The sequence below is a fragment of the Rhincodon typus genome, chromosome 6 (genome assembly GCF_021869965.1).
Source record: "Rhincodon typus isolate 14 chromosome 6, sRhiTyp1.1, whole genome shotgun sequence".
Classification (NCBI taxonomy): Eukaryota; Metazoa; Chordata; class Chondrichthyes; order Orectolobiformes; family Rhincodontidae; genus Rhincodon; species Rhincodon typus.
The window spans coordinates 94,805,976-94,832,633 of NC_063337.1; the positions used below are offsets into that span (position 1 = coordinate 94,805,976).

The 26,658-nt window shown below is 42.3% G+C and overlaps 1 protein-coding gene across 1 annotated transcript in view; it reads right to left on the bottom strand.

The window, feature by feature from the left end:
- The window catches only part of LOC109918806 (collagen alpha-1(IV) chain-like), a 93,219-nt gene that overhangs the window by 11,185 nt on the left and 55,376 nt on the right, over positions 1 to 26,658 (bottom strand). Inside the window, exons 24-36 of the mRNA XM_048598416.1 lie at positions 25,306 to 25,404; positions 23,147 to 23,236; positions 19,307 to 19,446; positions 18,329 to 18,455; positions 18,163 to 18,243; positions 17,069 to 17,167; positions 16,711 to 16,761; positions 14,151 to 14,336; positions 11,010 to 11,143; positions 9,044 to 9,116; positions 2,252 to 2,323; positions 1,982 to 2,110; positions 1,517 to 1,615 (exon numbers count right to left, since the gene is read on the bottom strand). Coding sequence (XP_048454373.1) covers positions 1,517 to 1,615; positions 1,982 to 2,110; positions 2,252 to 2,323; positions 9,044 to 9,116; positions 11,010 to 11,143; positions 14,151 to 14,336; positions 16,711 to 16,761; positions 17,069 to 17,167; positions 18,163 to 18,243; positions 18,329 to 18,455; positions 19,307 to 19,446; positions 23,147 to 23,236; positions 25,306 to 25,404 — 1,380 coding nt within the window. The remainder of the gene's footprint in view (positions 1 to 1,516; positions 1,616 to 1,981; positions 2,111 to 2,251; positions 2,324 to 9,043; positions 9,117 to 11,009; positions 11,144 to 14,150; positions 14,337 to 16,710; positions 16,762 to 17,068; positions 17,168 to 18,162; positions 18,244 to 18,328; positions 18,456 to 19,306; positions 19,447 to 23,146; positions 23,237 to 25,305; positions 25,405 to 26,658) is intronic.

Genomic DNA, 26,658 nt, shown 5'->3' on the forward strand with positions numbered 1-26,658 from the left:
TGTGCTCTTCCGATCTCTTTGAACCCAGGTCCCCAGAACATTACCTAGATCTCTGGATTGACAGTCTAGTGATAATACCACTAGGCCATTGCCTCTCCTCTAGGGACTAATAGCCCCATAGGACTAATGTCCTATAAGGAAGAAATTTTGCCTTTTTTACCTTGTGTGGCCTACATGTGACTTCAGACCCACAGCGATGTGGTCTTAACTGCCATCTGAAATGGTGGGGCAAGCCACTTGGTTCAAGGGAAATTTGGGATGGGCAACACCCAAATCCCATAAAAGAATAAAGAAAGGTAACGAGAACATCACACTGCCAGAACTCAATTGGAATGGATACTGGTGACTTTGTGACTTTATTTTATTTGTCGCTGAGAATGGAGTGCCTTCATCACCAGAATTTCCACTTCATTGAGGACCAATCTGCATCAGGAATCATACCTGCCAAAGCAAAGCAAAATTTCTGACCCACTATCTTTGCAGTATTCTGAATGAATAAGAATGATCCATTCTGATTGACTCTGGTATTAGCAGAAGAGTAAACTACCTCTACAGATTGTCCTTTGATTAGAGCCGTGTTCCGTCATCCTATTGTGATAAGGTAAACTTCACAACTTTAAATTTATGTGGAAGAAGCAGCAATACCTCTTTCTAGAATAAACTGTTTCTTGAAATAAAAGTGGCAAAAAGAAACTGTTACAAAAGAATTCAAAGTTACATGCGAATTAACCATCTCTGGGAAGAAACACAAACATAAACAAGCCATTTCCTGGGATAGGGAAGATAACGACTCCTTCAGAATCTGTTGCCTCATGACAAATGGGCAATTAAGTCTGCCTGCAGAATGCATGTTCTAAAGTAAAAGGGTTAATTGCAGGAAAAGCCGTGTTTTAAACAGACAGCTAACCCCAAATGTAACAAGGAACAGGAGAGCTACTTCTGGTAAGAAGGCAAGCTACAAACTTGAGGTCTCCAGAAATGTAATCAATGTTGGGGAAGAAAGAATTTATTGAATCATCAATAATGCCACACCACAAACCTGAAAGAGGGAAAAGTTATAAGAATCCAACACTAGAACAATTTAGCGGCAGAACTTCAAAGAACAACACTGCATAAAGTACGAACCCTGGATGTTTCCAGAGACACATACTGTTGGTGAAATCCTGGCCATATTCCATCGTTAATCGAGTAAAAGCCAAGTTGGGCTATGAGGCTTAACTTGCTTATTTGAGGAGACTTATTTCGGTTGCTACATGCAACAAAGTTTAAATTATTGTTTCAGTACTTGATTACCTGTGAGATTTCTGAATATGTAGCAGAATTAAAGGTATCTTGTGGTGACTTCCCACAATGCCACACTCAATTTTGATCTGCATTTCTGGTCATTCATCTAAAAACCACAACGTACAAGAGCCTGAGCTGAGGCCAGAATCACGCTGATCGTACAAAGGAAAGTGTTCTGTTTCATTCATTGGCAACCTCCTATAAACCAATAGGCCAAGTGGCCACCACTTACCTGCTGGACCAGATGGGCCAATTTCTCCTTTCAGTCCAGGCCTCCCCTCAAATCCGGGAGACCCTGGTTCACCAGGAGCACCGATTAGACCTACTGGACCTGCAATGAGTAACAAATAATTGATACTCTCATACTTTGGAAGCAATCCTTGACCAAGTGAGATATACAGAAGGGCAGAACACTCAGACAGTAATAGACCTGGAGGAACTTCCACAGATAGGGGAGGGTAAGGCCATTGAATGTTTTGAACATTTCATTTGCTAATGGGAATGATCTCTGACTTGGCTCTGAGAAGAGAATCTCATCCATTGGGAGCACACATCAAAAAGGCTAGTATTCACGTTCAACCCCATGTTGTCCACAGCCCAGCTGGTGAACTGAGTAGGAGGTTCACCAAGTTCCCACTCAAAGGGCAAATGATTCTTCCCAGATTTCCTTATCCCATGGTGAGGAATATTAGCATACCCTTGTCTCCTTTAATGCCTGGAAACCCAGGGTATCCCTTTGGTCCGTCTTCTCCTGGGCGACCAGGAAATCCAGGATCTCCCTTCACAACCTGCAGAGGGCCTTGTGGACCAACAGGACCGGGTAGACCTGTCAACAAAGCATCACATGGTCAGCAAAAAGACCCGACCTGAGATAATCTGAAGTAGATACTACACCTAAATTCAGAGCAATTCCCAATTCTCTGCTTGGCGATCGAGAGTCAAATGGAATTGGAGCAAGTCCAATTACCTGGTGGCCCAGGTTGTCCTCGATCACCCTGTGGCCCTGGATATCCGGGCAGTCCTGAAACACCTTTGATTCCTAGAAAGACATTTGTCGAAATCATGTTACATTGATTAAGTTTCAAATCAGAAATTATCCAAGATTCTTTAAAGAAATCAAGCACATGAAAGGATTCCACGGAGTTAAACTGTTTTACAATGCATTTCGCCACATGATCTTATATCTGTCTAACAACAGGCAGAGAATCCCCTGCCATGTCTTCCCTTCACAGTCCCACACGGTTTCCACTGGTGTTCCCCAAGGATCTACCTTTGGCCTGCTCCCTTTCCTTCCAATATGTCCTGCCCCTCACTTGGTTCCCACCACAATTCTCCATCTATATTTTCCAACTGTAAACTAATCTCCTGTTATTGATCTAAAATGAGAGGTGGCTGACAGGACAGATCGCTTGATGTAGGTAACTGTCCTCTTTGACTTATACAGCAATCCAGCATTACAACAGTGAATAGAGAATAGAAATTGAAACCAATCCTGTTGTCAGAGGAGGAGGATGGGAATCATGGATTTTCACAGATCACCTATCAGGACATTTGGAATCTAGGAATGAATAGACAAGAAAAGATAAGATCCCACCTAGTTCAGCTTTTACCATTCTGCTAGTCGCATGATAGAACAACAGTGCAATTATTGAGAACACAATTTCTTTATTTGAAAGGGGCTGATTTGAGGAAATGAGAGAGAGAAAGGCAGTGAGTGAGAAAGCAGGAAATGACAGGCCAGTTAGCTTAAAATTAGTCGTAGGGAAAACGTCAGAAATATCATAGAGACATTATACCAGGAAAGTTAGAAAAATTCAAGGCTTTCAGCTAGAGTCAACATATTTTTGCGAAAGAGAAATCACTCCGAACCAATTTATTACAATTCTTTGAATAAAGAACGTGAGCTGCAGGATCTGGTGAATTTAATGCTTTTAGATTTTCGGAAGGCATCTGATTGGGTGCCACATCAAAGGCTGACTAAGGAAGTCAGGGATAGCATAAAAGCAAAAGAGAAAGCATATAATGTGGCGCAGGGCGGTGGGAAACCAGAGGACTGAGAAGCTTACAAAGACCAACAGAGGGCAACAAAAGAAATAAGGAGAGAGAAGATTAAATACGATGGTAAGCTAGCCAGTAATATAAATGAAGACTGTAAGAGTTTCTTTAGATATATAAAAGGCAAAAGAGAGGCAAAAGTGGACATTGGACCACTGGAAAATGACGGTGGAGAGATAATAGTGGGGAACAAGGAAATAGCTGAGGAACTGAATAATTACTTTGCGTCCGTCTTCACGGTGGAAGACACAAGTAATATCCCAAAAATTCAAGAGATTCAGGGGGCAGAGCTGAGTATGGTTGCCATTACCAAGGAGAAGGTGCTAGTAAAACCAATTGGCCTCAAGGTGGATAAATCACCTGGACCAGATGGACTACACCCCAGAGTTCTAAAGGAGATAGCTGAAGAGATAGTGGAAATGTTAGTGGCGATCTTTCAGGAATTGCTAGAGTCAGGGAAGGTCCCAGAGGACCGGAAAATAGCTAATGTGACACCTCTGTTTAAAAAGGGAGTAAAGCAAAAGACGGAAAATTACAGGCCAATTAGCCTGACCTTGGTCGTGGGTAAGATTTTGGAGTCCATTGTAAAGGATGAGATTTCTGAATACTTGGAAGTGTATAGTAAAATAGGGCAAAGTCAGCATGGTTTCATCAAGGGGAGGTCATGCCTGACAAATCTGCTAGAATTCTTTGAGGAAGTAACAAGCAGGTTAGACCAAGGAGAGCCAATGGATGTGATCTACCTGGACTTCAAGAAGGCCTTTGATAAGGTGCCACACAGGAGGCTGCTGAGTAAGATAAGGGCCCATGGTGTTAGAGGCAAGGTGCTAGCACGGATAGAAGATTGGCTGTCTGGCAGAAAGCCGAGAGTGGGGATAAAAGATTCTTTCTCAGGATGACAGCCGGTGACAAGTGGTGTTCCGCAAGGGTCAGTGTTGGGGTCACAACTTTTCACTTTATACATTAATGATCTAGATGAAGGAACTGTGGACATTCTGGTTAAGTTTGCAGACGATACAAAGATAGGTTGAGGGACAGGTAGTATTGAGGAGGTAGGGAGGCTGCAGAAGGATTTGGACAGGTTAGGAGAGTAGGCAAAGAAGCGGCAGGTGGAGTACAATGTGGGAAAGTGTGAGGTCATGCACTTTGGTAAGAAGAATAAAAGCATGGACTATTTTCTAAATAGGGAGAAAATTCAGAAGTCTGAAGTCCAAAGAGACTTGGGAGTTCTAGTCGAGGATTCTCTCAAGGTAAACTTGCAGGTTGAGGCAGTAGTCAGGAAGGCAAATGCGATGTTGGCATTTATGTTGAGAGGACTTGAATATAAAAGCAGGGATGTACCCCTGAGGCTTTATAAAGCTCTGGTCAGGCCACATTTGGAGTATTGTGTGCAGTTTTGTGTCCCATATCTCAGGAAAGATGTACTGGCCCTGGAGCGGTTTCAGAAGAGGTTCATGAGAATGGTCCCAGGAATGGAAAGCTTAACATATGAGGGACTATACTCATTGGAGTTTAGAAGGATGAGGGGGAATCTAATTGAAACGCACAGAATACTGAATGGCCTGGACAGAGTGGATGTTTGGAAGATGCTTCCATTGGTAGGACAGACTAGGACCCAAGTGCACAGCTTTAGAGTAAGGGAAGACCATTTAGAATGGAGATAAGGAGAAGCTTCTTCAGCCAGGGAATAGTGCATCTATGGAATTCACTGCCACAGAAGGCTGTGGAGGCCAGGTCATTGAGTACATTTAAGACTGAGATAGATAGGTTCTTGATAATCAAGGGGATCAAGGGCTACAGGGAGAAAGCAGAAGAATGGGGTTGAGGAACTTATCAGCCATGATTGAATGGTGGAACAGATTTGATGGGCCGAATGGCCTAATTTCTGCTCCTATGTCTTATGGTCTTATGGGCTCATGGTCATTGCAGGAAATAAAAGTTGATGGCACAAGGGATAATATATTATCTAGGATAGAAGACTGGCTAGCTAACAATGAGCAGAGGGGAGAAATAAGGGATCATTTTCTGGTTGGCAAAATGTGATGACACAGGGATCAGTGTTATGGCTGTACCACAGTTATGGCTGTCAAATTTGCCTAATGACATAAAGATTGATCAGCAATTAAGCTGTAAGGAGGGTATAAGAAGGTGATAAACAGATATTGACGTTAAGTTCCGGCTGTACATGACATTGTTTAGGCCACTTTTGGAATCCTGCATTCAGTTCTAGTCTCCCTGCTATAGGAAAAATGTTGTGAAAATTGAAGGGGTTCGGAAAAGACTTACAAGGATGTAGCTGGGATCTGAGGGTTGGTGAGCTATAGGGAGAAGCTGAATGGACTGGGGCTATTTTCCCTGGAGCATTGGAGGCCGAGGGGTGACCTTACTGAAGTTTATAAAATCACGAAGAGCATGGATAGGGTAAATAGCCAAGGTCTTTTCCCTGGTGTGGGTGAGTCTAAAACTAGAGGGTATGGGTTTAAAATGAGAGGGGAAAAATTTAAAATGGATGTAAGGGGCAACTTTTTCACACAGAGGGTGGTAATGTATGGAATGAGTTGCCAGAGGAGGTATGGAGGCTGGTACAATTATAACATTTAAAAGGCATCTGGATGGGTATATGAATAGGAAGGGTTTAGAGGGATATGGGCCAAATGCTGGCAAATGGGGTTAGATTAATTTAGGATATTTGGTCAGCATGAATGAGTTGGACTGAAGGGTCTGTTTCCATGCTGCATAGCTCCATGACTCGATGACTCTAAGTGAATGGTCAAGTATCTGGCGAATGGACTATAATGTGGGAAAATGCAAAATTATGCATTTTGGCACAATGAATTAAAGAGGATATTATTTGAATGGTGAGACAGTGCAGTACTCTGAGATGCAAAGGGATCATAGTTTAGAGTGCAGGCACAGCAAGTAATTAGGAAAGTTAATTGAAATGACTGTTTATTTAAGGCAAGTAGAATGAAAATGCTTCAGTTATGCAGGGCATTGGTGAGACTGCGTCTAGTATACTGTGCACAGTACTGGTCTCCGTATTTCAGGAAGAATGTAAATGCTCTGGAAGGGAAAAGTTACTAAACTAATACTTGGAAAAGTGTGAGTTGTCCTATGAGGAATGGTTGGACAAGGTAGACATATGTCTGCTGGAGTTTAGAAGGGTAAGAGGTATTTTAATTGGAACATAAGGGATCTTAATGGGGTGGATGTAGAAAGGATGTTTCCATTTGTGGGAGAATCTGGAAAGAAGAGCCACTGTTTGAAAATAACAAGCTGCCCATTTAAGACAGAGGTGAGGATAATTTTCTGTCACAGAGGTTAAGAGTTTTTTGGAATTCTCTTCCTGAAAGGTGATGGATGCAGAATCTTTGAATATTTTTAAAGTTAGGGGTGGATAGATTCTTGATAAGTAGTGGGGAGAAAGGTTATCAGGGGTAGGTTAGACTGCGGAGTAATCAGATCAGCCATGATCTTATTAACTGATGGAGCAGGCTTGAAGTCTGAGGGACATACCCTGCTGCTAATTAGTATGCTCTTATGCTTAAATTATTGACTAATTAGTGGGTGAATCTCCATCAATGAGTCTACACCAGAGTCAGACAGGAGGCACAGATATATTTGGAGAGTGTAATCTGGGTACAATTAAATTAAATGTTCAATTAAATCAATCAGAATACTACTTCCATAACTCGGCCGAATGAAAATTGTCTCATTTCAATGTTGGTTTGCATTCTTCATGATCATTCCGTATTACTAATACTCAATGCCAGTTTGTTTTCAAGTATAAAAACTGTGCTATTATGCTTGTGGATGCACAAATCTAAATGAATTAACGATTGTTTCCTTCAAAACACTTTGAAATGTTGGATTCATAGAACATAGAACACAGAACATAGACCATTACAGCGCAGTACAGGCCCTTCGGCCCTCGATGTTGCACCGACCTGTGAAACCAATCTGAAGCCCATCTAACCTAAACTATTCCATTATCATCCATATGTTTATCCAATGACCATTTAAATGCCCTTAAAGTTGGCGAGTCTACTACTTTTGCAGGCAGGGCATTCCACGCCCTTACTACTCTTTGAGTGAAGAACCTACCTCTGACATCTGTCCTATATCTATCACCCCTCAATTTAAAGCTATGTCCTCTCGTGCTAGCCATCACCATCCGAGGAAAAAGGTTCCCACTGTCCACCCTATCTAATCCTCTGATCATCTTGTATGTCTCTATTAAGTCACCTCTTAACCTTCTTGTCAGAATTTGCTTTGTAAACTTTACCCCATAATTGAAGGTAGTCTGACAATTAAAGATGTTTATCAGTGATGTGTTGTATCAGAGCAGCTGTGGGAGTTCAAGGGAGGAATTTCAGAGCTGTGGGAAATCAGCTAGTCCCTATGCAATCTGTACGATCCTTCTGCAAGGCTTTGCAGAGAATCTTCTGCTCTGGTGTCTCAAGCAATCAGCAATGATGAGATCTGAGGGGCATTAGAAAGAGCAAACCATTAGCACCAATAATTTGATGCAAACGAAGGGCAATGGGTAGGATGTTAAGGTATTAGAGAGGCTGCAGAAGAGGTGTATCAAGGTAATACTGGTGATGAGGGACTCCAGTTTTAAGTGGAGAGAGTTTGATAAAGGGCAGGGTCTCTGTCAGCAGTTATTGCTCTGGTTTCTCTGATGTGATGTTATGATGTGGGAGGTCAGAGGTCAATCCTGCAGGACCTACTGATGACCACACCATAATTCAGAATGTGATGGTTCCATGCATAATGCACTAGCAGTCAGGAATGCAACCGATGAAATCATTGCTGGCCATCCAGAACTTCAAATCCTGTCAGCCTCAATTCTAGACCCAAGAAGGGAATCACAGTCTGTGCTTTTGGCATATAATACCTCAAACTGGGAGCACAGATTCCAGATAAGTATTCATACCTGCTACCATTGAGGATAGTATTGGCCATGGCTCAGTGGATACTGCAATTGCCTCTGACTCTGAAAGTAATGCATTCAAGCCCCATTCCAGAGAGAACAAAAGTCCAAGCTGACAATCCCACTCACCTGAGGGTCAGTACTAAGGGAGCACTGCAATGTCAAAGGCACAGTTTGGAGGTAGTGCTGCACTGTTTGATGGTCAGTACTGAGGAAGTGCTGCAATATCAGAGGGTCAGTACTTAGGGATTGTTGTATTGTTGGAGGGGCAGTACTGAGAGACCCCTACACTGTCAATGGGTCAGTAATGATGGAGTGCTGCACTTTTGGTGGGCTAGCACTGAGGGAGCATTATACTGTCTCAGGATTAGCACTAAATATAGGGTGCACTATGGCAGGGTCAGGAATGCTATCATTTAGATGAAACAAACTAAGGTCTCAATTGATGCCATGAAAACTGATTATCTGGTCAGAATCCCATTGCTTACGGCACTTGCTGTGTGTAAATTGCCTGATGTGTTTCCTTTGCAACTATTATTACTCTTCAAAGGGTGTGCCTCTATTAGGTTATCTGGATGTCCTGGACCAGTGAAAGGTGCTATAGGAATGCAAGTTCTTTTCTTCCCACATTCCTCCTCACCTCATACTTACAAGGTGTGTATGTTATAACCTGTTTTCCTCATATCATGCAACTCTACTCACTGTCACCACATACACTTTAATGACACTAGATTAGTAATTCCATATTTGAATGAGTTATTAACAAACCAACAAAGCCTGGAACTCCATGAGATCCTGATTCACCCTTCAGTCCTGGAACACCTGGGTAACCAGCAACTCCCTGTGGGGAAAGAATATCCATCTTTAAACATTTAGAATAAAACTAATCAACATCTGTTTTATGGCTTTTAATTGTAAATCACTACTTTCATCAATCTTTTTAGTTTTAACATCCTATATTGTAGAAATTCTGAAGAAGGGTCTAGGCCCGAAACGTCAGCCTTCCTGCTCCTCTGATGCTGCTTGGCCTGCTGTGTTCATCCAGCTCTACACCTTGTTATCTCTATTGTAGAAATTCTGTTGGATTTTCAGCCCCTCAAACCTGTCCCTCCAGTAAAATATATCCTGACTGATCCACTCCATCAGTGGTATCACACTGACTAGTTTATCAGCTTGTCTCATTCAGAAAAGTCGGGAGTATTGCATCAAATTCCATTCCATTCCTTGTGCATTATAGATAGTGAACTGGCATGGAGGAGTCAGGAGGCAAGTTCCTAGCTGCAGAATTCCCAGCCTCTGGCCCGATTCTGTAGACACTGTATTTATATGGCTAGCCATGTTCAGTTTCTGGTCAATGGTAATCACCATGTTGGGGTATTCAGCCATCAGAGTGCAAATAAAAACAAGGAGAGATAGTTAGATTCTCTCTTGTTGGAGAGTGTCATAGCCTGGGACCTGTGTGACACAAATGCCATTTGCCACTCATCAGGCTGAATCTAGATCTTGCTGAAGATGCACATTGACTGCTTCTGTATTTGCAGAGTTGTGAAGGGTGTTGAACATTGTGCGATCATCAGCAAACATCCTCACTTCTGACTTTATGACGGAGGAAAGGTCACTGATGAAGGAGATGCAGATGGGTAGACCTAGATCACTACTCTGCAGAAACTCTTGCAACAATGTTCTGATACAAGAAATCGTTGTACAATAAATTTGTGAACAAGTAAGTTATTGAATATTGTATAATCTTGAATATTAAGGCTGTAATGAAGTCAGGAACTAAACGGCCCTGGCAGAACCCAAGCTAAGCATCAGTGAACAGATTGTTGCTGAGTAATTGGCACTTGATCGCACTGCGAAACAAATTCTTACATCACTTTGCTAATGATTGAGAGGAGGTTGATGGTTTGGTAATTGTTTGGATTGGATTTGTCTTGTGCTTTGTAAATAGGACATAGCCAGCCAGGTTTCCACATTATCATCTAGATGCTAGTGTTGTAGCTGCATCTATCTGACAATGTGGAAAGTTTGGAATTTGGCCAAAGAGTTCTCAGCAATTGATTACCCTTCCGTTAAATTTAATGGATAAAATTATATTCAGTCTACAACTCAGGAACAAGCCATTCCACCCAACTGGTTCAACCTTATGTTTATGCTCCACACAAATTTCCTCTCCCCGGCCTGGTGTCACAGCATCCTGGCATGGCATGCCATCTTCTTGGCCTGGCCCAGCAGTCTTCCGATGGTATATGGTGGTCTTCGGCCTGGGATGGTCTCAGCACGGTCTCCACATCTCGAGGGGATTCCAGAGTGATCTCCAACCCTCATGAACCTCAAGGTGAAGTCCAGTGTAGTCTGGAGCCAAGGCCTGGTGCAGACTGGAGGCTAGGTGCCAGCATGGTCTGGATTGGACGATCGTTGTTCTGAACTTTTATTTCTGCAATGTTTGACTTTTAATTTCTCTATTTTCTAAGCTTTTGTAACTGAAGAAGCGGTACCTAGGTACCTTTGTACCTAAGATGGCTCTGTAAGTAGCAACGCACAGACTTTTCACTGTACTGATTTGAGTACATGTGACAATGAAGCTAATTCAATTCAATTCAATTCATTCTTCTTCATCCCATCCTATTAGCATATCCTTCTATTCCCTTAATTAGTATATCCAGCTTCCCCTTGAGTGTAAGAATGAAGAGCAGTGAATAGATTGCATATTCTGCACAGTAATCTAACTTACAGGAGACCCCTGGATTCCCTGCTCTCCCTTTGGTCCTGGAAAGCCCTGGGGTCCTGGGGTACCTTTATCTCCTTTGTCACCTTTGGTTCCATCCAATCCTGGAGCTCCAGGACCTCCTGGAATTCCCGGGGCCCCTGTAAAAGAGAAGGTATTAAAGTTCAAACATCAACACTTATTAATTACCTTCTGAACAAACCCTAGCATTCTTCCATTCTTTAAGCATATGTGTCAATGTTTCATTGTTCTTTAGGGCAAATTGTGTTTCTATATCATGTTATCTATTTTCAATTAGTCCTTAATCTGCCATAATCTGCTCCTCATGACTGTCCGACATGAGTAAGTAAAGTGTATGGGACCTCAGTACTTTCTATGACTTTTTTCAGATTCTATAAGTGTGTAATCAGTGCTGATTAGCATTGAGGTTTGCAGCCTGTTTCATTGCCACACTGTAAAATTACCATTTTTCCATCACTTCCTATAGCCTTAGCTGAACCTTTCCACTATTTTTGCCTGTCTCTCTGGTAATCTACCATGACCCCTGAATAACATTTATTTCTGATGGCCTTATATAATATTGTAAGGCTTGTCGAGTTTTCTCTAAAGCTTCAGCCTTAATTAATACCCCTTTCTGTACATGCAGTGTATTCAAGTGCACAGAAAAAGTGGAGCTAATTGTAGTCCCTTACCAAGATCATAATTCATTACCAAAAAAATGTTTACAGTTCTCCCCAAAAACCAATCGATATGGATTGTAACTTCCAGCCATTTGCTGTGAATTTTTCTCATGGGCTGTCATTTAAATATTAGTTGCTCTCCTAGAATCCTATGAAGCATCTCATCTATCATTGCATGTTTTCTTTCGTTCAGTGCCTTACTAAAAGACTTTCTGCTGCTGCTGGGTTTATTATCACATTATTCATATTTCCACACACATTTCCTTAAGTTCATTGTTGGAAAATTTCAGGCCTCACCTACATCCCTCTCTCACCCATTGTCAGTGAGAGAGGGATTCAGCTCATGACTCACTCCATTTCCATTTCTGTATTAGTTTTTCCACAATAGACTTTTCTCTTTTGCTATATATTATTGTGGATTGGCTAAATCTAGCTGCCATATCTATGAAGTGAAAGATGGTTTTCTCTTTGTCCCATATTGTGAAGTGCATTGCCAAAACATTTTTAAAAAATCTATACCTATTGAGAGACTCACCATTTGCCGTGTTGAATCCTCCTATATTTTACAAAATAAAAAATTTATCACCGACCTCTTCCATAACTGTCTTGTCCCTCCTGCATCCTTAAGTAGAATTTTTAAGATATGGCAAGATTTGAGAAGATGGATGGACAAACTGCAGATTTAAGATATTTAGCCTTTCTTTTCCTTTAAATGCCAATAACACATGCATAGTACCTTGATTAGAGAAGTTAGGCCTTGTTAACAGAATATAATAATGTCCAGTTTGTGAGAACTGTACATCCAGTGACTTAAATATGACTTAATTGCTATTATGGCGAAATGGCTACATGGTGGGTATTTGATATTCCAGGAGAATAGATGCAAAGGAAAAGGAGGTGGTGGAGCTTTGTTAATGAAGAACATAATTAGGCCAGGGGTGAGGAGTGACATTGTTGCAATAGATCATATTATGGAGTTTTGGTGGAAAAAGGCAACAGCGAGGCAAGAAGTAATGATAGGAGTTGTCTCCAGACTGCTGAAGAGCTGCCTCACTGAAAGGTAAAGTATAAAATTGACAGAAAATGGAGACGTGTAAAAAGGACACTATAATTGTCATGGGTGAGTTTAATCTGCATAATTACTGGACAAGCTAATGGCCAATGGCGACATGGAGATTTCTAGAGTACACCATGAATTATTTTTTAGAGCAGCTCATTGCAGTTCCTACCTGGGAACAAGCTATTTTAGATACAGTAATGTGTAATGAGGTAGGATTAATAACAGATCTTGTAGTTAAGGATCCTCTTGGGGGGTAACAATCACAAAATAGTAGAATTTTACATTCAGTTTGAGGAGGAGCAACCCCGGTCTTAAACCAGTGTCCTCAATTTAAATTAGGGCAATTACAGAGGAATGAAGGAAGAGTTGACCTGAAAAAAATATTTTCTGGTTTTCTCTCTCTATGGGCTCTATTTCCACTCATTGTTTACTCTTGCCCTTTCCCAACTTCTGCAAAATACCAACATTTTCCAAACTTCCGTCAGTTCAGAAGAAAGGTGACTGGACCCGAAACATTAACTCTGCTTTCTCTCCGCAGATGGTGCCAGACCTGCTGAGTTTTTCCAGCAGTTTCTGTTTCTGATTTCCGGCTCCACAGTTCTTTCGGTTTTTTTTTGGAAAAGTATTTGTCCCTTAATTAACATCACGATCCCTTGGTTGACATCTGGCCACTGTCTCTTTGCAGTTCAAGGGTGCTAACTGTGGTGAAACCGACTGTTGGAGTACTTTAGGAAGACTTGTGGTCATGTAGAATGCTAACTAAATGCAATCCTTTTACAGAAACAAATAGCCAATTGGTTCAGCAACGAGAAAACATGACCAATTAACGTTTGATGGTGTCACATAAATTAGGCAGGACTCTGGGGACAACACCCTGCTCTTATTCAAAAATTGTCATGAGATCTTTTACAGGCATCTGAAGAAAATGATAAGAAAATAGTAATACATAGAATTACAACATTATAATTCCTGGATAGTTATGTTTAATATTCATGCCAATTATGAGACTGCTTTTGTTTGTCGTAAAGAGAAATTGTTTCCATTAGCAGGTGGGTCAGCAACCAGAAAATGGAGATACAAATTATTTGTCATGAAATCCGGAAAGGAGATGAAGAGAATTTGTTTTTGTTGTGCAGTGAGTTGTTATGCTTTGGAATGAGCTCCCTGAAAGAGCGGTGGAAGCAGATGCCGCGATAACTTTCAAAAGGAAATTGGGTAAATAAAGGAAAACAGTTATGGAGCTTTGGAACAGAGAGGTGGGATGAATTGGACAACTCTAAGAGCCACAATGGGCCGAATGGCCTGTACTGTGTCATGATGTTCCATGAGGAGCCGGAAGTTAATGTGATTCTAACAATTCATGATCATAGCATATCTGCAGTCAATGTCTAACATCAGGCAACTTACCTGGATGGCCAACTTCACCCACATTTCCTTTTTCACCTTTTGGCCCCTCCAGAGCCACGTTCGGGGGTCCTGGTGGACCTTGAATGCCCTGATGGCCTTTAGGGCCTGGGAATCCTTGGTCTCCTTTAATACCTGGAACTCCAGGTGAGCCTGGGAATCCCGGTAAACCAGAGTCACCCTTCAAACCTGTGGAAGAACACACTGTTAGCTGGATCCAGGCTACATAACTCCCAGTTCTATCACATTTGGAAAGAACCTGAGTCATGTTCAATCCCACAGCCACAAAACCATAAAGTGAGGAATTCCATCTGCATCTAGGGGCCCCATTCTTCTCAAAACCAAGGAGGTGTTTGATGAATCTCACTATTTAATTTAGATAGGGCACCACCTGCCTAAACAATTGGGCTGTAATTTGCTGGAGATATAACACTGCTTTTATTGGGAAAAGTTGTTGCTTTCACTATTGAATTCTGTTTGCTGTAGTTTAAGAGACTCTTTCCAAATAAAATCGATGTGCTGTTTGTTGTAGAATAGTCTCTCGATAGATCTGATTACTGAATAAGAGCATATGATCCAGGAACAGGAGGAGGCATTTCAGCCCTTCAATCCTGCTGTGCCATTTGATATGATTATTGCTGGGTTCTAATCACGGCCTCAACTTTCCTGCCTGCTCCCCGTAACCCTTTAACCTATTACTAATTAAAAATCTGTCTATCTCCTTCTTAAATGTATTCAGTGTCCCGGTATCCACTGCACTGTGGGATAGTGAATTCAACAGATTCAGGACCCTTTGAGAGAAGTAATTTCTCCTCATCTCTGTTTTAAACCTGCTACCCCCTTACCCTAAACCTATGACCTCTCATTCTAGATCGCCTCACATGAGGAACTATCCCCTCCACGTTTACTTCGTCAATCCTCTTTAGCATCTTCTATACCTGAAGTCGGTTCCCTGTCCTTCTTCTAAGCTCTAGAGAGCGTAGGCCTGAACTGCTCAGTCTCTCGTCACAAGACAAGCCCCTCAGTGGATGAACTTTGTTGGCTTGTGATAGACTGTGATCAGTTCTAACGTGTGTTCACACACCATCCTGACTTGGAACTATGTTCCTTCACAGTCACTCAGCCAAAATCCTTGAAAACTTCCCAACAGCATGGTGGCTATCCATTATATGGACTGTAGCAGCTTAAGAAGGCAGTTCACCACCACTTTCCCAAGGGCAATTATGGAAGCACAATAACTAATTGCTGAAAGAATAAAAGTTCCTGTACTGACTTCAGTTCAACACTAGGTGGAGTTTTCTTCTTTCAGGAGGAGGGCTTAAAAACAGGAGAAACTTCTGTTCAGGGGCAGGTTGGGTTTTTCCATGTGATTACATTCTCCTCATTTCATTACATCCTCGTGTCGATAAAGTGGTAAATTTTATGAGCGGGATGTCCCGTAGCCTGTTGGGACTGTGCAGGCTATAACATCTGGGCGCTCACTCCCCTCACCCATTCCTAGAGACGTCAGGGACCAGGCAAAAAGCACACTTTAGTGAGCCCTCCCTCAAGATTCTCCTGGAGGACCACTCAGAGAGACGGGGAGTTCTTTCCCTGAGGAAGGCAACGCAGATTCAGCAGCTGAGGAGAGGGTAGTAGGTAGTAAGGAGCAGGAGACTTCCTTGCCCATGTTTGACCTGATGTCATGGATTCCATGGGGTCTGGAGTCAATATTGAGCACAGTGCTGCTACCTTTGGTGGGGTCTGTCCTGCCCATGAGACAGGATGCAGCCAGGGATCGTGTTGGTGGTGTCTGGAACATTGTAAATTATGGGGGTAGCACGGTGGCTCAGTGGTTAGCACTGCTGCCTCACAGCACCAGGACCCCTGGTTCAATTCCACCCTCAGGCTACTGTCTGTGTGGAGTTTGCATGTTCTCACCATATCTGCATGGGTTTCCTCCAGGTGCTCTGGTTTCCTCCTACAGTCCAAAGATGTGCAGGTTAGGGTGGATTGGCCATGCTAAATTGCCCATTGTGTTCAGGGATGTGCAGGCTAGGTGGGTTAGCCAGAAGAAACATAGGGTTACAGGGATAGGGTGGTGGGTGGTGGGATGCTGTTTGGAGGGTTGATGTGGACTCAATGGGCTGAATAGCCTGTTTCCACACTAGGAATTATATGATTCTATGAGCATGACTATGTCAGACCATTGTGTGACTAGTCCACAGGAAGGAGTTGCCCTGGGAACGTTCAACATTTGCTGCCCTTGTTGTTTTAGGTAGTAGAGGTGGAGGTTTGGAAGGTGCTGAAGAAGGAGCCTGGGTGAGTTGCTGTAATGGTACAGTCATCATCCTTTGTACCAATAGGATTCAAATTTAGCCATTGCCTGATTCAAACATAAGGCTAAAACATTCTGGGTAGGAAAGTAAGATGTTGAATGGCATGCAAAAAGACAGCATTAAACCTTTAAACGTCAGCATGGCAACTACATGTAAATAACAACAGTAGGTAGTAAGGATTGTCTCAAAGGAGGACAGATAGAGAGGTGGAAATGAAGCCACTTTTTAAGAAGAGGCAACTTTACCTTTAGGTCCTGGTGGACCCGGAGACCCTGGCATATCTCTTCCTGGGATACCTAGATAATTTACAAAAAGGACAGAAACATGTTAGCTTGAACAATATAAATGAAAGCACTCTTCAATGTTTCTTGACACGTAAACTGGTGTTTCTGTTATAGAGATGATTCACTGAGAATCCAGTAGAGTATCCAGCACAGAGAAATTTGTCCACCTCTACTGCTTTTTCAAAGTCTCCAAAAGCCAGACATACCCATAAATCCGACAAAACTTTTATGTATAGTTGTTCAAATTGTTAGCTTTTATTCGGAATTTGATAAGGACCCTAAGCCTCAATGTTCACCCCTGGGCACCAGACGTACGTACCTTGATTTCCCTTTTCACCAATTGCTCCTGGGATTCCATCAAGACCCCTTAAGCCTTTCTCTCCTTGCAGTCCTGGGATTCCTGAAGGACCAGGGGGACCTATCACAAAAAAAAAACATTAAAAAGATCAACAAAACTGAAAATTGCTATTTGGAGAGAAGCTTAGGCATTGTTGGGTATTCCTAAATTGCTTTCCATACACTTCTTGAACAGCAGTCATTTCTGTTATTTGTTAAATGGCATAAGGACAAATTGGATTATGCGTGAGATCTGAAAAATGAATTTCCTAGTGTTCGCCCTCCAATCCTCTCTCAGACCAATAGACTTTCTGAAAACCACGTGGGCGATGGACATCAAGTTCATGACACTGTGCCCGATGGACACCCCTAGGACTGATTGCTGGTCGGCATATAAAAAGGTCATTGATACCAAGCTAAAGTTTACATTTCAATGCATGAATTCCAAAACAATTGGGGTCCTTAGATAGTAATCAGGAATGGGTGTATTCCTGGGTTATTCTGCTTTACGACCACTTTTGTTTAGGAATTGTGCACCACTCCCACGTTATCCAACACCAAATTTGAAATGCATTCATGGCGAGGCTTTGAGGAGTCAAAAGTTGAGTTACAGAATTATACTGTTAGAATAACTCCACAGTGGCCGGTACCCCATCTCCAAGTCATCCTTTATTTACACGTGCACAGTTCATATGATGTTTAAAAAGCAGAAATAAAGAGCAACATTTAATTTGGTGAATGCACATCAAGGTAAATATGCATTGTCTAACAGCATTGTGAGTGTTCCTACACCACACAGACTACAAAGCTTCAAGAAGGCAGCTCAACCTGATTCTTTCAAGGGTAATTAGGGATGGGTAATAAATCCTAGTCTTGCTAACGATGCCCATATCCCATCAAATAAATAAAAGAAACGGGAGCAAATGGGAAAGAGAGCTTAGGGTGTTGCTCATGTGCGGAATAGACACCATGACAGAGGGAGGGCCAGATTACCTGCATATATGTTATAAATCACTGAGCATTTACAAAAAAAAAGGCAAAATCAATAATTTAGGAGGAATCAGTACTTAGCTGTACCTGGCTCTCCTGGAATGCCTGAGAAACCTGGTTCACCTGGGAGGCCAATGTTGCCTTTTCTTCCTGGGAGCCCTGGGTTACCTGGAGAATGATCATATAAATGTATTCAGTTGTTCCTGTTCATTCAGAGAACTGAAACAGGTCAGAAATAATCTCGGCACCGTACCTGGGATTCCTGGAGAACCTAAATCTCCCTTCGGTCCTGGCGGACCCAGTGTTCCCGGCAAACCCGGAAAACCGGACTCACCCTTCAGGCCAGGGTCACCTGGGAAGCCCGATAGACCAGGATCTCCCTAAATCGTCAACACACACAATCAGATCCGATCAATAAACACCATTACCATTGTCTGATATAAGCGGCACCATTTATTTCAACTTTCCAATCAATCACAGTGCAAGATCGAGGGATATCAGTCACACAGAGAGGCTGGAGATGTTGGAAATGCTCACCTTACAGCAGAGAAAGGGAAAAAGAAACTTAATTGAAATGTTCAAAATCAGAGGGTTTGATGGAGTTGATAAGGAGAAGCAATTGGCACGAATGAATGTCAATAACCAGAAGAACATTGATTTGAGATAATTGGCAAGGGAGTTGTTGTAATCCAGAGTGCGCTACCTGGAAGAGCAATTAAATCACATTGAAAAATAACCTTCAATTCAAGAAATACATAAGAAGGAATAATTTGTATGGCTTTGGGGGAAGGGTAGGGGAGTGAGATTAATTGGATGGCTCTTTCAAACAGCCAGCAACAAGCCCAGTGGCTGAATGGCCAAGTGTTCTGCCACACAATTCACCAATTTTTTGACCCTTTAATTAACATTGTTTTTTTTTAGGAATCTGACAGGGGAGTGCTCTGGTCAGGTCCATGTCAGCCCTGGCTCCTGAGGCAAAATGGGCCCCAACTGACTTTTGTTTTCCAGGTAAGCCGTGTGGAACCACACTGGATCCCAATGCTACTCGCTGGAGCAATGCCTCACAATTTCAGAGTAACTCGCTGGCATGATTCCTCAAGATCCCCATGCAGCTTGCTGCAGTGACACCTCAGGATCAGACCAGAGAAGGAGACAGAAAGGAGCTCATAATCACTAAAGGAGGTGGGGGTGGGGGGTGGTCTGCCACTGGGGTAGCAGCACAGGTGGTTACCTTTGGTCCTGGATCACCTGGAACTCCAATTCCTGGTACTCCTGGGCTGCCCTTTTCACCTTTGTCACCAGGCCGCCCTGTATAACCAGGCATCCCTGTCTGTCCTGGCTCACCTGGGGCACCGGGGGGCCCAAGGGGACCTGAGAAATGAAATGTGAGATTTAGTGACTTTCTCATTGTAGGGTCAATGATGCAATCCAATCCCGGCTTAAAATTTCCAATGGTTGCCAAAACATTCTTCAAACAAATAACATCCTTTGTTCTCAGAAGGATTCTCCCACTGGTTTCATTGAAGTGCAATGGAATGGCACTAATGACATGGGTGGCCCATTGAGATTACGCTCAAGGATTCAAATCCTGACACAATGTCTTGCCTAATTGTGTTTGCAGGATTAAAGCCTAAGTCAGAACTCTCTAGGGGAAAGAAGGCTGAAAATAGAACAACGAGAACGTAAAAATGAGAACATCAAAAAATAAGAAATAAGAGCAGGAGTAGGCTATTCAGCCCCTTGAGCCTGCTCTGCCATTCAATATCACAGCTGATCTTTGTCCTCACTCCATTGTCCTCTATTCCTCGGTGCATGTGAAATTAAGCTCTGTTTTAAATATAGTCAATGACTGGTCTCCACAGTCCTCTCTGGGGGTAGAGAATTCCAAAGGTTCATAACCCTTTGAGTGAAGAAATTCCTTCTGACATGTTTGACTCTTTATCCTTAAACTGTGATCATGTATTGTAATCTCTCTGACCAAGGGAAACAGTTTCTGATCTGTGAAGTCTTTCAAGAATTTTACATATTTTAACAGGACAATTTCTTATTCTTCCATAGTTCAGTGAATTTGGGCCTATTTTACCAGCTCTCTGCTTGTAGAACAATTTCCTAATCACAGGAATCTACAGAAAGTAAGGGCCAAACCTCTACATAAAGCTCCAGTGTGGTCATAACAGGACCCTGTATACTTTTGATACAATTTATTTTCTCATATTCTCAAATCTATTGTAGTAAAAGCTCATTTGTTTCACTGATTAAATACTGTATCTGCAAATTAACCGTCTCTGATTCATATAAAGGTTTCCAAGTCTCTGTCTCCAAGTTTGCTCAGTCTCTAATCCCTACAAATGTGGATAACCTCACATATTTCCACATTAGATTTTCTAAAATTACAAAGAAATCTTGATCAAATGGGTCAATGGACTGAAAAATGGCAGATGGATTTCAATCTGGATAAATGTGAGGTATTGCATTTTGGTACAACATGGGTGGAACTTATAAAATTAATGATAGGGCCTTGAGTATTGTTGCAGAACAGAGGGACATAGGGGTGCGGATATATAATTCTTTGAAGTTTGCATCACATATAGACAGGGTGGTTAAAAAGGCATTTAGCAAGCTTGACTTCATTACTCAGTCCTTTGAATATAGGAGTTGGGATGTCATGTTGAAGTTGTACAGATATTGGTGAGGCCTCTTCTGCAAAACTATGTCCAATTCTGGTCGCCCAGTTTTGGAAGGATGTTATTAAGCTGAAGAGAGTTCAGGAAAGATTTACCAGACTGGGTGTGGAAGAAAAACAGAAGTTGCTGGAAAAGCTCAGCAGATCTGGCAGCATCTGTGAAGAAAAAATCAGAGTTAACGTTTCAGGTCCGGAAGTTCTGAGGAAGCGTCACCTGACCCGAAACGTTAACTCTGATATTTTTTCTTCACAGATGCTGCCAGACCTGCTGAGCTTTTCCAGCAACTTCTGTTTTTGTTCCTGATTTACAGCATCTGCAGTTCTTTTGTTTTCTTATTTGGTATGGAAGGTTTGAGTTCTTCAGAAAGGCTGGATAGACTGGAATTTTTTTTCACTGAAGCATAGAAGGTTGAGATGTGACCTTAAAGAAATTTATAAAATCTTGAGGTATATAGGTAAGGTTAATGGTAAGCTTCTTTCCTCTAGGATGGGGGATTTCAAGACCAGGGGCACATTTTCTAGGTGAAAGGGGAGAGATTTAAAAGAGACATGAGGGGCAATTTTTTTTTACACAGAGGGTGGTTCATGTGTGGAGTGAACTTCCTGAGGAAATGGTGGATGTGGGCACAGTTGCAATGTTTAAAGCACATTTGGATAAGTACATGAATAACAAAGGTTTGGAGGGATATGGGCCAGGAGCAGGCAGGTGGGACTAGTTTAGTTTGGGATTATGTTCGGCATGGACTGGTTGGACCGAAAGGTCTGTTTCCGTGCTGTATGACTCTATGACTCTGTTATAGCCCATTTGCCATATTCTTTCACACTCCTTTAACCTATCCAAATCCTTTCATGGCTTCTTTGTGGCCTCCTCATAGCTTTCTTTATACTTAGCTTTGGGTCATTGGCCCAACTAGATACATTACACTTGCCCCATGTAACGCATTAATGCAGATTATACATAGCTGAAGGCCAAGGATCCTTACATTACCCCCATAGTTTCAGCCTGCCAAACTCACAAATGTTTATCCACATTCTTTGTTTTCTGCTTATGAACCAATCTCCAATCCTACTAATGTTGTGAGTGTTTGTTTTGTGCAGTAACCTGTAGTGTGGCATGTCACGGAATGTTTTTTTAAAAACCCAAATATAATAGATCCACTAGTTCAATCTATTGAATCCTGCTTGTTTACTACCTCAAAAAAAAACTCAAATAGGTTTGTCAAATTGTGTGGCATGGTGGCTCAATGGGTAGCACTACTGCCTTGCAGTGCCAGGGATCTGGTTCAATTCCAGCCTTGGGCGACTGTCTGTGTGGTCCTTGCATGTTCTCCCTGTGTCTGGGTGGGTTTCCTCCCACCGTCTAAAGATGCATGGGTATTTGGATTGGCCATGCTATCTTGCCCATTGAATCCAGGGACATGCAGGCTAGATGGATTAGTTACAGGGATTGAGTGGGATGCTATTCAGAGGTTGACTTGTTGGGTTGAATGGCCTATTTCTGCACTGTAGGGATTCTATGGCTTTAAACATGGGATGATATTTAATTCCGGTGATGGGGATCTTGTCCACCAGCTGGAGAGAGATATTGAGAGTCTTGTGTCATTCCTCTTTTCTGTAATCATTGGTCAGCAGTGCTCTAGGAGCCACAAAAACCTCATCTGCTGGGAATTGTTAGCCAGAGGATGGCTGCTCGTCATTACCTGGCAACACCTCTGGCCTCTGCTGGTACTGTACCTGCCCAAGATCCAAGCTTCTTCCATAAACTCAGGTACAGGTGAGTGACGGTAGGAGGGAGTCAGCAAGGGTATGGTGTGTAGCTCTCCCAGATGTGCCAGAAATTATACAAACAGCTAGTTTAAAATGATCAGCTGGGCTTGCAATGTGGCTCATTTACGCTTGCTCTAAGCTATATACGTTCATGTGCAGGGCCCTGCATTCTGTAGGAAAGAGGGGCATGATTTGTCATTGTGCCTCCTTTGAATTAGACAAAAGCCTACAATCTGTAGTGCCCCTGGTGCATTACCCACGGCAAAAGCTTAACCAATCAGAGCTGTTTGCCAACCAATTGTCACCCTTTTCTAAAATGTTGCTCCCTCTGAGTCTGCCGAGTCAGGGAGTTACTCCTGCAAATTCAGCAGCTGTTTATTACCATGTTGCTGTCTGCGGGATACTTCTGTTCACAAATTGGCTGCCACGTTAGCCGCACGGCAAAGATATTTCATAGGGCGCGAAGTGTTCATAGATGTCCCGAGATTGTGAAAGGGGCTGTAGGAATGCCGGCCCTGTCTTTGATTTCCTTGGAAAGAATGACGAACAGATGCAAAATCGCAGGAAGATTAAGACGCTTGCTTCAGTCTTTGGAGAGATTTCATTGTTTAGTGAGGTTACCTGGCAGGCCCATTTCCCCAATTGTTCCTTTCTGTCCCGGAGTACCCGTGATTCCTGGTTCTCCCGGTCTTCCTGGATCTCCCGCTGGACCTAGGGGGAAATAGGAGTGACATTGCTACTGTTAGTTTTATTGTTCCATTAATCGTCACCACTTTCTCTCTCACGTTTACCCTCTGCTTTCTGTTACTGTGATATGGTTAATACGCAGTCCTGTAAACCCAAACTCATGTACAGGTTTGAGTCTGGATAGGCTATTCCTCTAAAGGATGCAGATTATCAAAGTCATGGTTGATGGTTAACAGCCAGGCGCACACATTTTCACCAGGGGAGGCTGGAGAAGAAATCCTATAAAATACTCTTTCCCTTATCAGTAAGGAAGATGTGAGGTCCCTTGTTCTGCCCTGAATGAGATCAAGTAAACTGCAAAGAACATGAAATTGTGACGGTGCTGTGACTTTAAAGGTTATTTTGTCCCTTTTGTTTGAAGAGAGGTTGTAAGGCAGAGGTACTGAGCAGTCTGGGGTATTGTAAACAGCTTGGGAGGCCTTGAGTTCTTCTTAATACAGCCTGAAAGGGTGTGGCCAGCTCTCACAGATCCGGATTTCTGGGTTTTGGTTTTTCTAAGTAGCATCAGAAGTTATTGGGGTCTCAACAGAGTTGGAAGTTTCAGGGAATGTCTCCTGGCTGCTACTCTCTCTGAATTTTCTCTTGATGTTTATTTCCTCCTGGATTGGAGAACTGCATGTGAGAAACTGCGTCTGAATTTTCCTTTTTTGCCAAGGGTGTGTTTATAGGATATAACTATATTGGAGCAGTTAATTACTAATAAGTACTGTATCTATTATTCTGTTAAGTTTTCCAGAAAGAGTTAAGTTATTCCAAATTCCTCTTTCTTTGGGTGTATTTTAACGACAGTGTTTAAATAAATTGTGTTTGTCTTAACATCGAGTAGTTTGACCAATCGTATCACATCTGGAACACATACTTTACATCTGTCTTTAAAGTAAGAAAAAGTTAGGATCTGGGCTACTTTCTTAAAATATTTTGTGGGAAGCTCTGATCGGGTCCATTACATAATGAAGTGAGGAGCTTTTTCAACTTTGTGGTCTTTCCAATTGACTGGAATTACATGCTGTCAATATTTAAGACATGTTACTGTCATTGGATATTTCCAGCAAGTATTAAATGGTTGTGATAGTGGGGCATGTGGTTCATTAATGTTTCAGCTAGTCAAGGTTAGCGCCAAAGAATCAGGTGTCATAAGCCAGTGATCACATGTCCATGGAGATAGGAATTCATACTGAGAGTAAAGGAACATCCTGTATATGACCCCAGAAACATCCTTTAACCACCTCATAAACGCTCCTAAACGTCCTTATAAATGACTGTATGACAGTGGGGTTAGCTAAAGGTAGTTTTAAATTGGGAGGCCATATCTCACTAGCTTTCCAATGGAGGCAGGGTTTTCAATTGCTCCACATTGGCATCTTTAATCTGTACATAACTACTAGCGTAGAGCTATTGCAGAGGGATCTTTGCTTTTTGAAGCTCTTGCCAGGCAGGGCTCCACACATTGTGCTTAAATACGCACAATTACTTCATTTCTGACACAAGAGGACATCACCTGAAGTTGAAATGTGATGTTAAATTTGCTACCAGTCTGTCCTTGCAAAGGAATGTAAAATATTCCACAAAATTATCTGAGGAGCAGGGACATTCTCCCTGATGTCCTGATCAACATTTATCTGTCAGCCCGCCTTGTTAAAACAGACAGTCTAGCCACGATTGCATTGTTCTTTCTGGGATCCTGTTGTACAGAAGTTGCCCATGGAATTTCCCATAGTACAACAGTGATTATACCTCAGAAGTATTTGATTGAACCTAAAGCATTTTGAGGCTGTGCAAGACCTATAGAAATGGTTCTACTCAGTTCTGTCCCACCCAAACTATAACTTATAACAATTTAGTCAACACTATTCATTCAAAACTTCAATGACAAAAACTCTTAAGGACAGCAAATGGCTACAAGATTTCTGATGTCTTGTTGAGAGAGAAGCAGGAAGCAAGAAATTAGAAAAGTATTTTTGGCTGTTTTTCCAGTATCCATTTATTAAGTTCATTTCTGTACCTTGCATTGTTGCTTCTGTTTTATCCCTTACCTGGCTGTCCTGGTAATCCGGGTTGTCCATCTTTTCCTGGCATCCCTGGGTCACCCGGGATGCCTTGATAGCCCTTTACTCCTGGAAAGCCTGACCTACCTGCAGAGAAAAGTTTGAACTTTAAAAAAGACGGTTTCGTGAGAAGGAGTGGTTTTTTTTACGGCATGTACAAGTGATAGTTGCAAGTTATGTCGAGGGGGACTCATTTGTTAAGAGCTTTCAAGCAGCCGGCATTGTTGTAATTATTCTTCAAGCAATTGCCTAATTCCTTTTGGAGTGCCTTGCTGAATCTGTATCCGCCACACTCTCGTACAGTGCACTCCAGATCCTAACCACTCGTTGTGTGTAAAAGACGTTCCTAGTGCTATTTTGCTTCTTTCCCTGATTACTTTATGCCGTCCTGTTCTCGATTCTCTCACAAGTGAGAGCATTTTCTTCCTATTCACTCTGTTAGCTTTTGATTGCTTCAATCAGATCTCCACTCAGCCTTCTCTTCTTCAAGCAGAGAAGTCCCAGCTTCTCTGATCTATCTTTGTTGTTGAAATTCCTCATTCCTGAAACAATTCTTGTGAATCTTTTCTTCACTCTATTCACTTCCATATTCATCTGAAAGTGTGGAGACCAGAATTCGTTGCAATACTCAAGCTGAGCCTGAATTAGTGTATTATTTAACTCCAACATAACCTTCTTGTACTTTATGTATAGCCCAGAAAAGGATTATTCAGCTCAACCAGGTTATGTCTGCTTCCATGGAACACTACAGTCTCCTCCCATCTTTCCTGATCTATCGCTACGAGAGTGGCTGAATGGCCTTCTCTTGGAACAATTTCTTATGTTCTTACAACAAATTTGGCCGCAGTTGCTTTTGCCAAAATGATTTGGAACCAAGCCTGCTGAATGACTGCTTGGTATTTAGGTATTTCATCTTCCCTCACTTCACCATGAGGCACTAAGTCGACAAACAACTCTTGAAGTACACTGTAACTTCCCAGGGGAACAGCCAACTCACTTTGCATGGCCCTAGCCTAGTAAATGGTGAAGGAAGAAGTACCACAGCTGGAGGCTTGCTTATCTGCCCTAGCGTCCTGACCATTACTGGAAAAGAAGCTTCAAGACCTGAAGGGGGCAGCACCAGCTCATGCTTTCCCAAATCCCTGGGCTCCGTGTTGGTACATATCTGGCCCCTGCAAACTCTGTGATCTGCACTGAATTCCGTCAAATCCTCAACTTCTCATGGCATCCCAGCCAGGATTCCCTAATTGATTTATTTATCAGAAAGCCAGTTGGCTAGCTAGAGAACGCACGGCCTGATTTGTTATCACTAGTTTTGCATTCCCAACAGATCGGAAGAGC